The sequence below is a fragment of the Pleurodeles waltl genome, chromosome 9 (assembly GCF_031143425.1).
Source record: "Pleurodeles waltl isolate 20211129_DDA chromosome 9, aPleWal1.hap1.20221129, whole genome shotgun sequence".
NCBI classification, from domain to species: Eukaryota; Metazoa; Chordata; class Amphibia; order Caudata; family Salamandridae; genus Pleurodeles; species Pleurodeles waltl.
In genome coordinates, this window is record NC_090448.1 from 869,930,407 (window position 1) to 869,943,839 (window position 13,433).

The 13,433-nt window shown below is 42.2% G+C and overlaps 1 protein-coding gene across 1 annotated transcript in view; it reads left to right on the plus strand.

Annotated features, from left to right (window-relative positions):
• The window catches only part of LOC138260050 (cholesterol 24-hydroxylase-like), a 145,798-nt gene that overhangs the window by 63,349 nt on the left and 69,016 nt on the right, over nucleotides 1-13,433 (plus strand). The window contains exons 6-7 of the mRNA XM_069208151.1: nucleotides 6,189-6,327; nucleotides 9,033-9,146. Coding sequence (XP_069064252.1) covers nucleotides 6,189-6,327; nucleotides 9,033-9,146 — 253 coding nt within the window. The remainder of the gene's footprint in view (nucleotides 1-6,188; nucleotides 6,328-9,032; nucleotides 9,147-13,433) is intronic.

Genomic DNA, 13,433 nt, shown 5'->3' on the forward strand with positions numbered 1-13,433 from the left:
AGTAAATGTACTTTTAAACACTCCATTTGCACAGCCAGAGCTGGAGACAGATGACTTTCAAGAGGAATACATGTCTGCAATTAAGTCCCAAGAGTGAGAATGACAAAAATCTGGAAGGAGCACAGTGTTAACATGATTATGTGAGGGAGACAAGTGACCCAAAGTGGATGGTATGAGCTGGTTGGTACTGAGTGATCACAGTTATTAAAAAAGCAGCTCCGGAACGTTTAGATAATGAAAGACATAGTGCTTATTGAGAAATGCCAACATAAAAGGAATAGGTCACGGAATAGAATCAGTGTTAGAAGGTGATGGATGTTAGTAAAAAAAAAAGAAACTGTGTCCACTCTGTTGGATATTCTGTGATGAAAACCAACATCTACTTGTAACTGAAGCTCTGGCATCATGGAAAGAAAGGGAAGAGCCATATACATTAGGAGCAGCTAGAATCACTGAAATAGGAGACTGAGTAAATGAAATAGAAGAAGGCCACAGAGGCCTACATTAACTTTTCAAGGGGCAGAAAGTCATTAAAGTTCAGTTCTTACAAAACTGTGGTTTTATTAGTGGAAATTTATAGCCACCCATTCTAGGTCAAGTCTTGGTCTCTGCCACTTCAGATAAAAAACAATGCCTCATCTCTGATGAGAAACGTTTGCTGTCTACCCAGATAAACTCAGCAGTCTTCTCTAGTTTCTTCCACGTCCACAGTCTCAAAATACATTTCAATTTCTTCATCTAAACCTCTATCTCCTGCAAGCTAATGCTTTCGGACTAGGACAACATGCTCTACCTTAGCCGACTGGCCTGCTTGCTCCATATGTTGCCATTGATCCAAAATCCAGATATCAATCTACCTTTTGGCCTCTGAAATGTTCACATTGTCACTGAGGCCTAAACAAAACTTCACTGACTACCAGTCCCACAATATATTATGTTTAATTCACTGTGCAATATTTGGAGATGTCTTTTTTAGGGAGTAAAAATCCTAGGCCAGTAAGAGAACACATTCCTTGCTGTAGTGCTTTTTCCTCTGTTCTACCTCTAAATCAAGTTTAGGTGAGAGTTCAATCAGCCACTCAAGCACAGTGGGCAGTGTATGTGCCATCTCTACCCAATAAAGCTGACTGACAGTGTATCCACAAATGACAAGGAAGAAGTTCTGGCTACGTATATGGTGTCTAAGGCAGTTGGGGGAGGAACCTACACACATCCTTTAAAGACAATTTGGTGACTAATATATTCCATGAAAGTATTTAAATTGGGTCAGGTGCAATTTAGCAGAGATGGCCATGTCTCGGGAGGCCATCTTCGCATTATACCATTAATTTCAACAAGGGTATTCAAGCCATCCTCTCAATGCAATCTAAGATCTGCAAATCTCTCTGCAGCATTACACACCAGTGTGTGATACACTTGAGAGATGTCTCTGACTCCCAATTGGCTTGTTATAATGTAGATTCAAGTGTACTAAACTCTGACAATGCCACTGGGTCTGACTTATGGACCTTGAATGCATGCTGCTGTTGGAGAAATGTATAACATGTATGTATACAGAATTTTGCACTTAAGGATGTAATCCCACTGCCTAAAGTCAGAAAGACCAGATCTTTGTTCCCCACCACCACATTTGTGACTGTGGGCAGGGACGTTGGCATGTGGCCACTATACGACATGGGCAATAGATTTGTGTCCACAGCAACAGCAAGCTCCAAGCGGATAGTCAGGCCCTCCCTGCATCCAAAAATCCAGCCATTGAGTATAACAAGTTGGAATGCTCAATAGTAGCTGCATGTCTGCCATTACCTGCCTGCTATCATAGACCAACAGGACACATTGATCAAAGGCAATGTGGGCACACAGCCTCCCCACAGGAAGGCTGTGTGCTCACATGTGCATGTGCATGAACTCTCTGAAACTAATAAAGAGGGATTTTGAGGGGATAGTTTTGGAACACACAGAGAAGCCAAGGAAGGACCGCCATCTGAAAAAGGACTACACCCCTACTTCCTTCAAAATTGGGATTGGGAGAGAATTCCAGCTCAAAAAGTTATTTTGCAGGGTGCTTAAGAGGGGTGCCAAATTAAACTCTCAGTACCTTTGTACGTCTGCTGTAATTTGAATACCCAGGTATTTGCAACTGTCTTTTGGCCACTTTTAGTTGTGATTTTCAGTTAATGCCATGGATGTCCCTTTATACTGGGTATAGGCACAATATATCCAAATTAATTCTAAATCCAGTGATCTTCAGAACCTGTCTAAAAGGTCAAACAGTGAGCAGAGTTAGGAGGCAAGCAAGATGGCAGGTCACCTCTGTGAGCCAGGATGAGTTTCAGGCCCACAATGACAGCTGGTAATACTGATGAGGTGGCAGGAGCATGGACGAAAATGCAGACCCTACCAGAGAACCAAAGAAGTGGCTACAGAGTGGTAGAGGAGCTCCACCAGCAGCCCGGATCAGCAGCGAACACAAGTCCGGGTAGGGCAAGTACCATAATACTGACAGAGTGATGACCTTACGGGACATATCTTCTGCTGGTTAAACTGATACCAGCATAATAGAAAATCGATCCAGTCTGACTTCATGGTGTAAAAGGGCAGGCAAGGAAAAGGCACAGTTAGTGGTAGCAAATCTACTACCCCAGCAAAGATCAATTTGCTTGGTGACAGTAATGCATGGTGACCATTGCAGGAAAAGGCTCAAAGATGGTAAAATGTTAGTTATTTAACTTAATTGACAAGGAGAAGAGTGCTGCAGACATAAAGGACACAGGTAGAGGTAGTGATCTAGTCAAAGGAGATAAAGACGTGATGGGTGCTGTAGATGCCACAACAAAAGCATTTAGAGAAAGTGGAAAAATACACTACTGCAGCTGAGACCAAATTGCAAGCAATGGAGTCTAGAAAGAAAAGTGTGGAGAAAGCATCATCATCATTGGAACGCGACCTGGATGGCTTTGAATACAGACCGGAAAATATAGAGAAACACATAAAAGACCATGAGGGGTTCAGGCAAAAGGTTAAACTGACCGTGTGTATTCTAGACAATAAGATGTGGGTATTAGAGGACTACATGCGAGACAGCAATATTCATGTACTGCGCTTTCCACCAATTGCCCCTGAAACACACTTTGGGAAGCTGTACAGGCCTTCCTCAAAGAACACCTGGTCCTCCGACAGGAGAAAGGAATGGTGGCGATATGCCTTGGCATAAAAGCCCCCCTCAGGAGAAACAACAGAGAGTACAAGAACCAATGGCAGAGCTACTGTTGTGATTCTTACGGACCCTGGGCTCAGAACTGATCCTGGAGAGGGCAGCCTCCCTCGGAGAGGCACTTATAGTAGAAGGTAAACACATTCTCATGTCCCTGACTTTGGCGGGATGATCCCGCAGAAGCTGCAGGCCATCTAAAGAGAACTGATGAAGATGGGCTTAAGAGCTGCAACGTGGAGCCAGCAAGGCTAAGGGACTGGCACCAAAACAAGACATTTATGTTCCGATGTGTGGAGTCAGCACAGTAATTCTCAGATGAAGTGAAGTCATCCACTAGATCATAGTAAAGAGGTGCATCCAGACATATGTATGATTGACTGGACTTTAATGTTTTCCACCTGAACTCTCCTGTGGTCATCCTGTAGACAAATAGGACCCGGGTGAACAGACGACTGCAGTAGTACTTAAATTACTTTGGCAAATCTGAGTGGACCCTTCCTCCTCCTTCAGACAAAACTACCCATTTTCCTTTGTTCTGCCCTCCATTGCCCTTCTTCCCATATAAACCCACTCACAGTTTCCTCTCTCCTTTTGCTTTCTTTCCTTTACGTTTAGACGATAATTTTCATGTCATGTCTTTTAACAGTTGAAACAAGGATGTAGAGGAGGTCTGGGTTGCTGGAATTCTGGTGTGTTTCCACATTTTGTATTGCATTAATACTGGAGTAAAACGATTTCAAAATAAAATTTCCATCAGGCCTGTCCAATCTATGGGCTTCTTTACGAGTGTGGCGGTCTGAAGACTGCCACACTTGTGGTGACGGTTGGACTGATGCAGGCCAGGCGGTCTGACCGCCACTTTACAACCCTGGCTGGCAGACCCACCAGGGGTCATTGTTCCAGAAGGGCTGACAGCAGTCTGAGTTATACTCAGCCACAGCGGTGCTGATTACAACAAAGCATGGTGGTGGCACCCTCCCTGCAAGTTTGGCGGTCGGCTCATCTGACTGCCAAACTCATAATGAGGCCTTTGTGCCTTGCAAACAGTAACAGGTCTTCTGCATACAGGGAGACTCAGTCATCTAGGCCATTCCCCAAATCCAGTTATGTCCAATTGTATCTAAGCAGCAAGATATTCACAAGGAAGGACAAAATACAGAGGTGGTCATCCATGTTTTGTTCCTCGCTCAGTGCAAAATGAGGATATTAGAACACAATTTACTCCCTCTTGTGCAATAGGGTAGGTACATAAGAGTCTGATACAGGCCAAGAAACAGATATGTAAGTTCATTTGTGCTTGCAGGTGAAACAAGTGGTGTAGGGACCATTTAATTTGTTTGCATGTGTCATAGTAAAGGAACTTAAAGTGTTGAATTTCTGGTTGCCTGCTGGGGCATAAAGCAATTTTGGTCTAGGTCTATCAAAGTTTTAATCACCCTCACCAAAAGCACTGAGGTATCAAATGCCACACTACATATTGCAGTTACCCCAACTTTAGCACTCCAGTGGTGCACACAATGATATACCAAAATGCAGGCACCCAGGACCCAAAATGAATCAGAGGAGGGCATAAAAAGACTGGTGAGATGCTGATAGACCTTCATATTCTCTAATGTAAGGGTTCCAGCAGCACCATATGTTAATCCAAGTGCAACTATTTTGGAACAAGATGGCTTGATGTAGTCGGTTCTTTGAGCCTTGCACAATTCTACCTTATGATTGATGACTGCATCAAAATCACCAACAATGACCATGTGACACAGACAGGGGGATTGTAAATCTTATCTGTGTACGTTTTAGTAATCCAAAAGGGATAGGATTTATTAAGAAGAATTACCATGCGTTTTGTGAGATCCTAGGGAAGCAGGCATGAAATATCCATGTGCATTCCTGCATCTTTCAATGAAAGCAGACTTGGTACCCAAGGGTGAGTTTCATTTAGCATTTCTGAACAAACTGTAAGATAGTACCTCTCTTAAGCCTTTCTTTGAACTCATTCACATTCCATGGCAGTAGCCTATATCTGTGTGGATAATGTCGGCTTTATTTTCAAAACATTATGGATCTAAATTAAAAAATATATTTTTAAGGAAATTAAATGAATAGAATGTTAAAGGTTATGAATTAAAAAATGTTAACTGAGGACTGATGTGTACTCATTGCTAATCAAATACCTCATCGACTAACTTTTTTTACGGTAACAAACACTCAGAATTGGAGTATGTAGCCTAAAAAAAGAGTTTTCCAATGTAACAGTTACATTTTAGGAGTCAGTAAAGTTATACACACTCCTAAAATGGGATTGCAACTGGATGCCAATTTGGTATTTGGAAGAACTTCTTTTGGGCATCCTTTCCAAATAACAAATCGGTGCTCTATGTATCAATGATTTACAACTTATGACTGGTTGCAAATCATTGAAAATTTCACACTCTCACCACTCCCCAATTTGCAATGGTAACTCATTCCTTAAATGGAAAGCACCCACTTTGGACCCATTACCCTATGTCAATAGCAGAAAACGCTTATGGTGGAGTAGGCAGGAAGCCACTGCCACCTCCATGGACCACTGCCAAGTCTCAGAGAAACTTAAAAAAGGCATCCCTCTTTCCTTTAAGGATATTGGACTGCTTTAAAAAAAGTTTCCGTATCTAAAGGATTTCACGGACGTGGTGTTCTGTTGGTCATTACCGCCCTGTGGTAATTTCTAATTGGAGTGAATCTCAATTTGCAACCTATATCCACCCTCTTTCATTCAAATGTTATGAACTGACCGACTAGTACATAAGTTGGTCTGCAGAATTCAACACTGGTTGCAAAAATACTGATCTCAAAATGCAGCCAATTTTTGCAACCACTATAATACATCTGCCCCATGAGTCTTCCTGAAACAGTGAGATACTGCTCTTCAACTGGTTTCCTGTTGGTACTGCAAGTAATGATGGAAATTCTCCTCTTTATTACTGTTTGACAGATACCTCAAGGAGATAATGGGAACATTCAATGAGAAAGCTGAGCACCTGATGGAAAGGTTGATGGAGAATGCAGAGAAAGGACAAAAAGTGGGAATGCATGCTGTACTCAATCTACTCACCCTCGATGTTATTACCAAGGCAAGTCCTCCCTGGAAGATAGCAAGACCAGAGCAGATCCTTTTAGATACTGGAAGGACAAGAGTTAAAATATACAAAGGAAGTAATGTACAGAACTTTATTTGTGTGTCAGAGAACACAGTGAGCTGATTTCCTTCTCCATTTGATACTCCATTGTTTTCGCTTATACGATACTCTGTGACTTCTGTTCTGGTAAAACAGATCCTTATGATAATGAGGAAAAATAAGGCTTCTTAGCTGTGGACAGGTAGGTCAGACACTTTCTTTGATCTACCTTGGTGAAAAGTAGATATCTTCTGGAGTTCTGAATTGTAACTGCCTGGCTCTGACCTGTCTCTACAGAACTGATGACAGCTTGGTGAGGATAGGCCTGCCCTGTAATACGAATATAATAGCTCATCCAGTGTCGACTGAGGATTATTAAATATCGACCTGTTTTTCATATTTACAACTTCCAAATGCTCTTGCCGACACGTGTTTCACTCAGTTCTAAAACCGGTGAGCTTTATTAAGCCTGTTAATATAATAATATGGTTATTGAGCATATGAGGTAAAACATGAAAAGGCTTCCTTTGATTATATTCAAATGGCGCGAGCCGGCACCACAAGAAACACTAAGATACAATATAGTGGTATTTATCTGTGCGGTGGGTGCTAAAAACTATAGATTACCTGTCCCCTGGTAATGGACATGAACCGAAGAGGTTGATTCAAAGTAAGGGGAAAGGGCAATTAATACCTGAGAGTGGGCTATAAAAATAAAAAAAAACATGACGCCAGCCTCTCACGCATAAACATACTTCTGTCACTTACTCCCACAAATACATGATTTGTCTCTTCCCACATCTGCGTCAAGTCACTGCTGCGTACCCCGAAATGAGAATACTGCACCAACAGTAGTTAGTGCCCACATTCACCATCTTCTGGTTTTCTGAACATCCTTTGGAGAAGTTTATGGGTTACCGTGACGTAAAACGCTTTCATGCGGTAACATTTTGTCTTGGGAACTTTCCCACAGTAAGCATAATGATGGACACACACACACAGACACACTACTTGACGACCTAAGGATCAAATATTTCAGCTTCAAGTAAAGAGTAGATAATATGTATTGTTTTTTTCTAATTCTGAATTGTGATGGGTATCAAGATTTTAATAACATCAAAACTAACGAAGACAGTTTACTTGTGTGAAAACTACAGATTTCTACAAGTGACAGTTTATGAAGCATATACGTTTAGCAGAGAAGCTGCATCCTAATGCAAATTTAATGGCCATTTCCAGAGGACATTTCAGTGAAGAACGCACTCCCTGTACATATAAGTACCCTACCACTCTATCCTTTCCTGATATATTTGTGACAATGTGCTTAGAAATGGACCCCTGAACATATACTACAACCCTACCATTGTCCTGCTGAATGGACGCGGCTCCTTTGCTGCACTTGTCCTTTATGTAACGCTTTGATATTTCACCACCTTTGTAACTTCGGTGAGGTAACATTGATGGCAGGACCCCCACTCTGAAAATTGTTCCGGACTCACTCGGATTCAAAGCACCATTTGTACATTCAAGGCTGAATTACACATGCAAATGGATCACTTCATAAGTATAAGGTATTCACAAAACTGCTCTCCAACCCCTTTCCACCTTTGAAAGAGTTAGGCCTAGACTTAAGAAGGTCTAGCTCCACATCAGCATAATTTTATTTTATGCTAATGTGCCGTTAGGCTTCCAAAATCGCAGCGCCATATTTCGAAAGTGGTGCAATACATGCATTGTGCCACTTTGTAACCCCTTGCGCCATATTATGCCTGCGCCAGGCATATTGTATGCAAAGGGGGGCGTTCCCTCCATTAGGTGGGAGAGCAAAAATAGTGCAGTGGAATCTAAGAGATTCCACTACGTCATTTTTTGCGGCTACTTTTAACGCCTGTACAGAGCTTTCAACGGGCCCCTATGTTCTGTGCAGGATTAGCGCCACTATTTTGGCACTAATCTTACACAGTACATGAATAGCATCAAAAATGTCGATGCTATTGCCCCTACCCTGTGCCATGGTGGCCCATATTTTAAGTATGGTGCAAACATGGTGGTGGTAGGGGGGCGCTAAGGGGCGCAAGAAAAGTGGCGCTGCATTCGGTGCAGCACACTTTTCTTAATGCAGGCCCTTACTGTCTACACCTTTACACCTACCAAAGAAGAAGAGCGTGCTATTGCCACGATGCGTCTGGTATAGTTGGGTGGGGGGGTGGGGTTGGTTTCTACAAGTGGATTAATATTTCCCTTTTAGGAAAAACATAATACTAAAGGATCTACTGCACAAAAGTGATGACAGTTCTGGAATATCCTTTGGAACATTACTTAAAGCTTTTTCCTCTGTTTCTTTGGCAAACGAACTGGCCCATTAATGTACTGAAACAGAGCAATTTCCATATTTTCTCATTTTTCTTTTTTGTAGGCATTGGGAATCACTGGTCATCCCAGCAGCATTCAGGAGCAGATATCTTTTCTAACTTCTGCTACCAAGTGCTTTGGCAGGAGGGTAGTAAGAGTAGGGAGCAACAGTTGTCACAGATCCCAGCCCCTCCCCTAATATTTTTTTGCACCACAGATGGTTGATGGGTGGGCCAGCAGGTAGCAACTGAAGAGTCTTAAAGGAATTGAAAAAAAAAAAAATGTTGTCATTTTTTAATTATATACAGGCGGCTTTTGGTCTGGATCTCAATCTGCTGGGTGAGCGCCAAACCCCATTGCCTCATGCTGTGGAAACCGCCTTGCTTGGGTTTCGTCATGTGTTAGAGAAGCCGTACACGCAGGTAAGACTTACTATCAGAACTAACCCTGACTTTTACTTCTTGACCGAGTTCTTGTATGTCAATCTCTGGGTGCTCAGTAGACATTTTGACTGCAGTCTGCAAAGGTTTGCATAGGTATGTGTTTCTCAAAACTAGAGAGATTTCAGAACACAATTCTATCGATGTGAACAGTGATAGGAACATCATGAGCTTAATTTCCGACCCACCACCATGGTCCAGAGATTGTAATGGTTGATTGCCTAGCTGGCGCCTTATAAACTGTAATAGGTCTATGTTTCTTCTATCAGTCAAAGTTGCCTATTTGTTCTGGTATTAGGTTATTACGTCCCTGTACCTAGTGGGCAACAGCCATCCGCCAAACCATAAATCAGGGCCTTGGTCTCTGCCTGTTGCATTCACAATGCTGTCCTCCATAGTCACAGAGCATCCAAAGATAGAAGGTTATTGACTTTTTGGAAATACTTTGGGTGAGCATGTGGTATGGTACAGAGTCTGGAGCAATATTACAAAAGAGATCAACTATATTAGGTACTATTAACAGCACGCGTGGGCAAAAATGTGGGTCACATTCGAAACAAGCGAAATTTACCCATTCTATACAGCACTACTGAGAAAACTGGGACTGATCTGATGCTTCGTGGGTGACAAAAAAAGCCCAATGCCAAAAGCACAGTTGCTTTTAGAAGCACTATGAATGTCCCTACATTAACGCTAGCTGCATGAGGGTAAAGAGATTGGCTGGACTCCTGATAGAGCACTTCAAAGCACCTTCTCCAACAGGGAAGTCTGAACGCCATTAAGGTTGCTGTGAAGAGCACTGCCAGCGGCTGTCAATGTTATTACATTGTCTGCCCCCTAACAGTGACGAATGGTACAAGTTTGTTCCGTATTTTCTTGACTGAGTGGACTGGAGAATTCTCGGTCTGCAAAGTATTTAAAAACTTGTACCGAAAGCAATGTAAGCTTTGGGAAACACTGATGTAGAAATTCAATTTTGCCACTATCTAATTAATTAAAAGATGGCTTGGTTTTGTAGGTGTTTTTGTGATGAAGGAAAAATAGTTTTCCTGGGTGGACCTCTGTTTTGCTAGTACTTCAGACACAGAAGAAACACGAATAAAAGGAATTCCAACAATACAGAGCTCTTAGTCTGGGTAATAAATTTATTAAAGCACTTGTTAAGGTTCGAGTGGAGGAAACATGCAAGTCAAATGCAGCAACACGAATGCACTTCTAAAAATAATAACAGCTGTAGAATAATAATGATCATAGAAACAAACAATGAAAATACATTACTTAATAATGGAGAGTGTATCTACATATATTAATTCTATATTCATACACAACGCAAAGCTGAAAGTAAGAAATAAAAACGCATGACCATGGGGCGAGGTAAAGACATCATCTCTTTGCCAGCTTCAAGCCGGGAACCCAGACGACTGCCGAAAGAGAGAACTACTCTCAATGGAATTGAACCAGGCAAAGGCGTCCCCCCCTCCTGGAATGAGTTCGATATAACCCCAGACATCAAGTTTCCCGCTTAAATACCTTAAACAAGCTGGATAGGAGAATTCTAGAAACTCCCTCCTCCCATATTGTAAGTTGTACCAGTCAGTGTTGAAAGAGCACATTAGAGATTTGGCCACATCCCAAGATGCGCTCCCAAGACCGAGCTGTTCCCTGCCGTACCATAAACATTCTCCTCTGGTACATCTTTTCATCTGTGCTCTTCACTCCCCCATGTTAAGTGCCTGCCCTTGGTGAGAAAGAGCATGAAGAGTGAAAACATGAGCGAAAAAAATGCTGCATAAGTTGTGCGCAGAAAAATACCTGCACTACCATTGTGACAATGTTTAAAGCTAAGTTAAGCACAAAATGGAGTCAGTGGTCAAGATGGAGCAGTGGGTAGATACAGATATCATTACAAACTCACTGCAGGAGAAAGTGTTTAATATGGGAGCAAATAGTACTGGAATGAACCAGATATAATAAAAGATATGTTACTCTGTCCGGGGCATAGAAGAAAATGATTGCCCAGGTGCAGTACACTGAGCAAGTTGTCCAAGCTGGGAACAGAGTACACCAAAGCAGCAGACCTCTACTCACCTATCCCATTGCTATCCATTTAAAAGAGCTGAAGTGTGAGCAACATCCTGTGGCCTCAGCCCAAAGTTAGAACCTCGCTTGTGGATAAGTGTAGACATGGACCTCTTTCTTGGAGCATGACCCTTGTGCATTTTAGACTGTACAGATGGAGATGATACCATGGCTGTCAATATCCACAGTCCTCATTTTCTCGCCATCACTAACAGTTGGCTGTCAGCCATGCCTGCTCCAACAGCTTCAGACTCAAAAAATCACATTGATGTTATTACAACTTGCCAGTCAAAAAAGAGGGATCACTGTAGGTGCTGGGAGTGAGGAGGGGATTGTTATTGGACAGACCCTTCTCACAAGCAAAGAATTTAAGGGCCCACATTACGAGTCTTTCAAATGTTTAATCTTGAGATGTGTTCTAGCCTCACCTCCTTCTTCATCTGTCACCCGAGTTGGCAATATATTCAGAATCCTGCAGGTATCCATGATTTTGTTCAATTCATGATATGTACTTAGAATAGCTCCTTTCTCTTGTGTGACTTCATCATTCATTTGGCCTGATGATCCACATAATATAAACACAAGGATCAGTAGTTGATATAGTCAACTAAGGTTTTGCACAGTTGGTCAACAGTTTGGCTTGATGGGCACACAGCATCACCCGGCTATTTTCTTTACCTCTGAGCCCCATCATTGCTGAGCACCATTGATGCCATATTCTGACTACGCGTTCACCCCTTTTCAAAATCCCCTTCAATTGTTTACAACAATCTAAGGTCTAGGAAAGAAACCACTGCAGAATTTAAGGTACCACCCTCCTCTAAACTAGTACATGAATTTTCCTATTCTTACTGCAGAGCCTAAGGGCCAGATGTAGCAACCCTTTTGCGAGTCGCAAACGGCGAAAATCGCCGTTTGCGACTCGCAAACGTGGGTTTGCAATGCACAAATGCATATTGCGAGTCGTTACTGACTCGCAATATGCATTTGCGACTCGCAAATAGGAAGGGGTGTTCCCTTCCTATTTGCGAGTCGGAGTGGTATGCAACTCCATTTGCGACCGCGTACGCGGTCGCAAATGGAGTCGCAGTTACCATCCACTTGAAGTGGATGGTAACCCACTCGCAAACGGGAAGGGGTCCCCATGGTACCCCTTCCCCTTTGTGAATGGACCCCAAATTATTTTTTCAGGGCAGGGAGTGGTCCAAGGGACCATTCCCTGCCCTGGAAAAAACGAAACAAAAGGTTTCGGATGTTTTTGAAATGCAGCTCGTTTTCCTGTGAGGAAAACGGGCTGCACTTCAAAAAAAAAAAAAACCTTTATTTAAAAGGCAGGTCGCTAACATGGAGGCCTGCTGACGTCAGCAGGCCTCCATGTTAGCGAGTGCCTATACTCGCAATGGGGTCGCAAACTGCGACCCACCTCATAAATATTTATGAGGTGGGTCTTTGCGACCCCATTGCGAGTTGCAGAAGGTGTCTGAGACACCTTTCTGCATGTCAAATTGCGACTTGCAATTTGCGAGTCACACAGACTCGCAAATTGCAAGTCGCAATTTGATTTTTTCCTACATCTGGCCCAAAATTCTTCTTCTCCCATTTTAAAGTGTCACATTTATAAACTGCATTCCTCTCACTCCCAGATGGCCAGTAGACACTATATATAATATTTAGAACTGAAAAATAGTCAGTTTATTTTTAAATGAGCGACATTGAAAGTGAAGAGAAAATAGTTTCTTTGAAACATAGAGGCCTGATTTAAAGTTTAGCGGATGGGGATACTCTGTCACAAACATGATGGATATCCCGTCCGCTGTGTTATAATCCCATTATGAGAATCGTAATACAGCAGACGGGATATTGGTCACGTTTGTGATGTTAATAACAAGTCCTCCAAACTCTAAATCAGGCCCTCAGACTATTAGTTTTTATCCACTTTCAGTTAAGTGAATTAAGTCTTAGTATTTTATGAAGCAGGTTGTTTCACTTTAAATTACTTCAATTTAAACAAATGGTGGTATTTTTCTGTTATACATATGACACCATGTCTAAAGCTCACTATCTTCAAATGTAAATGATGAGTTTTATGGAATCCATATAATCATAGAGTTAACTTGTCAGTTTAGTTTTCTTCAAAGTTTCGCCCTTACACATAGGAGGCATATTACTCCCAGTGACTGATAGTCATGG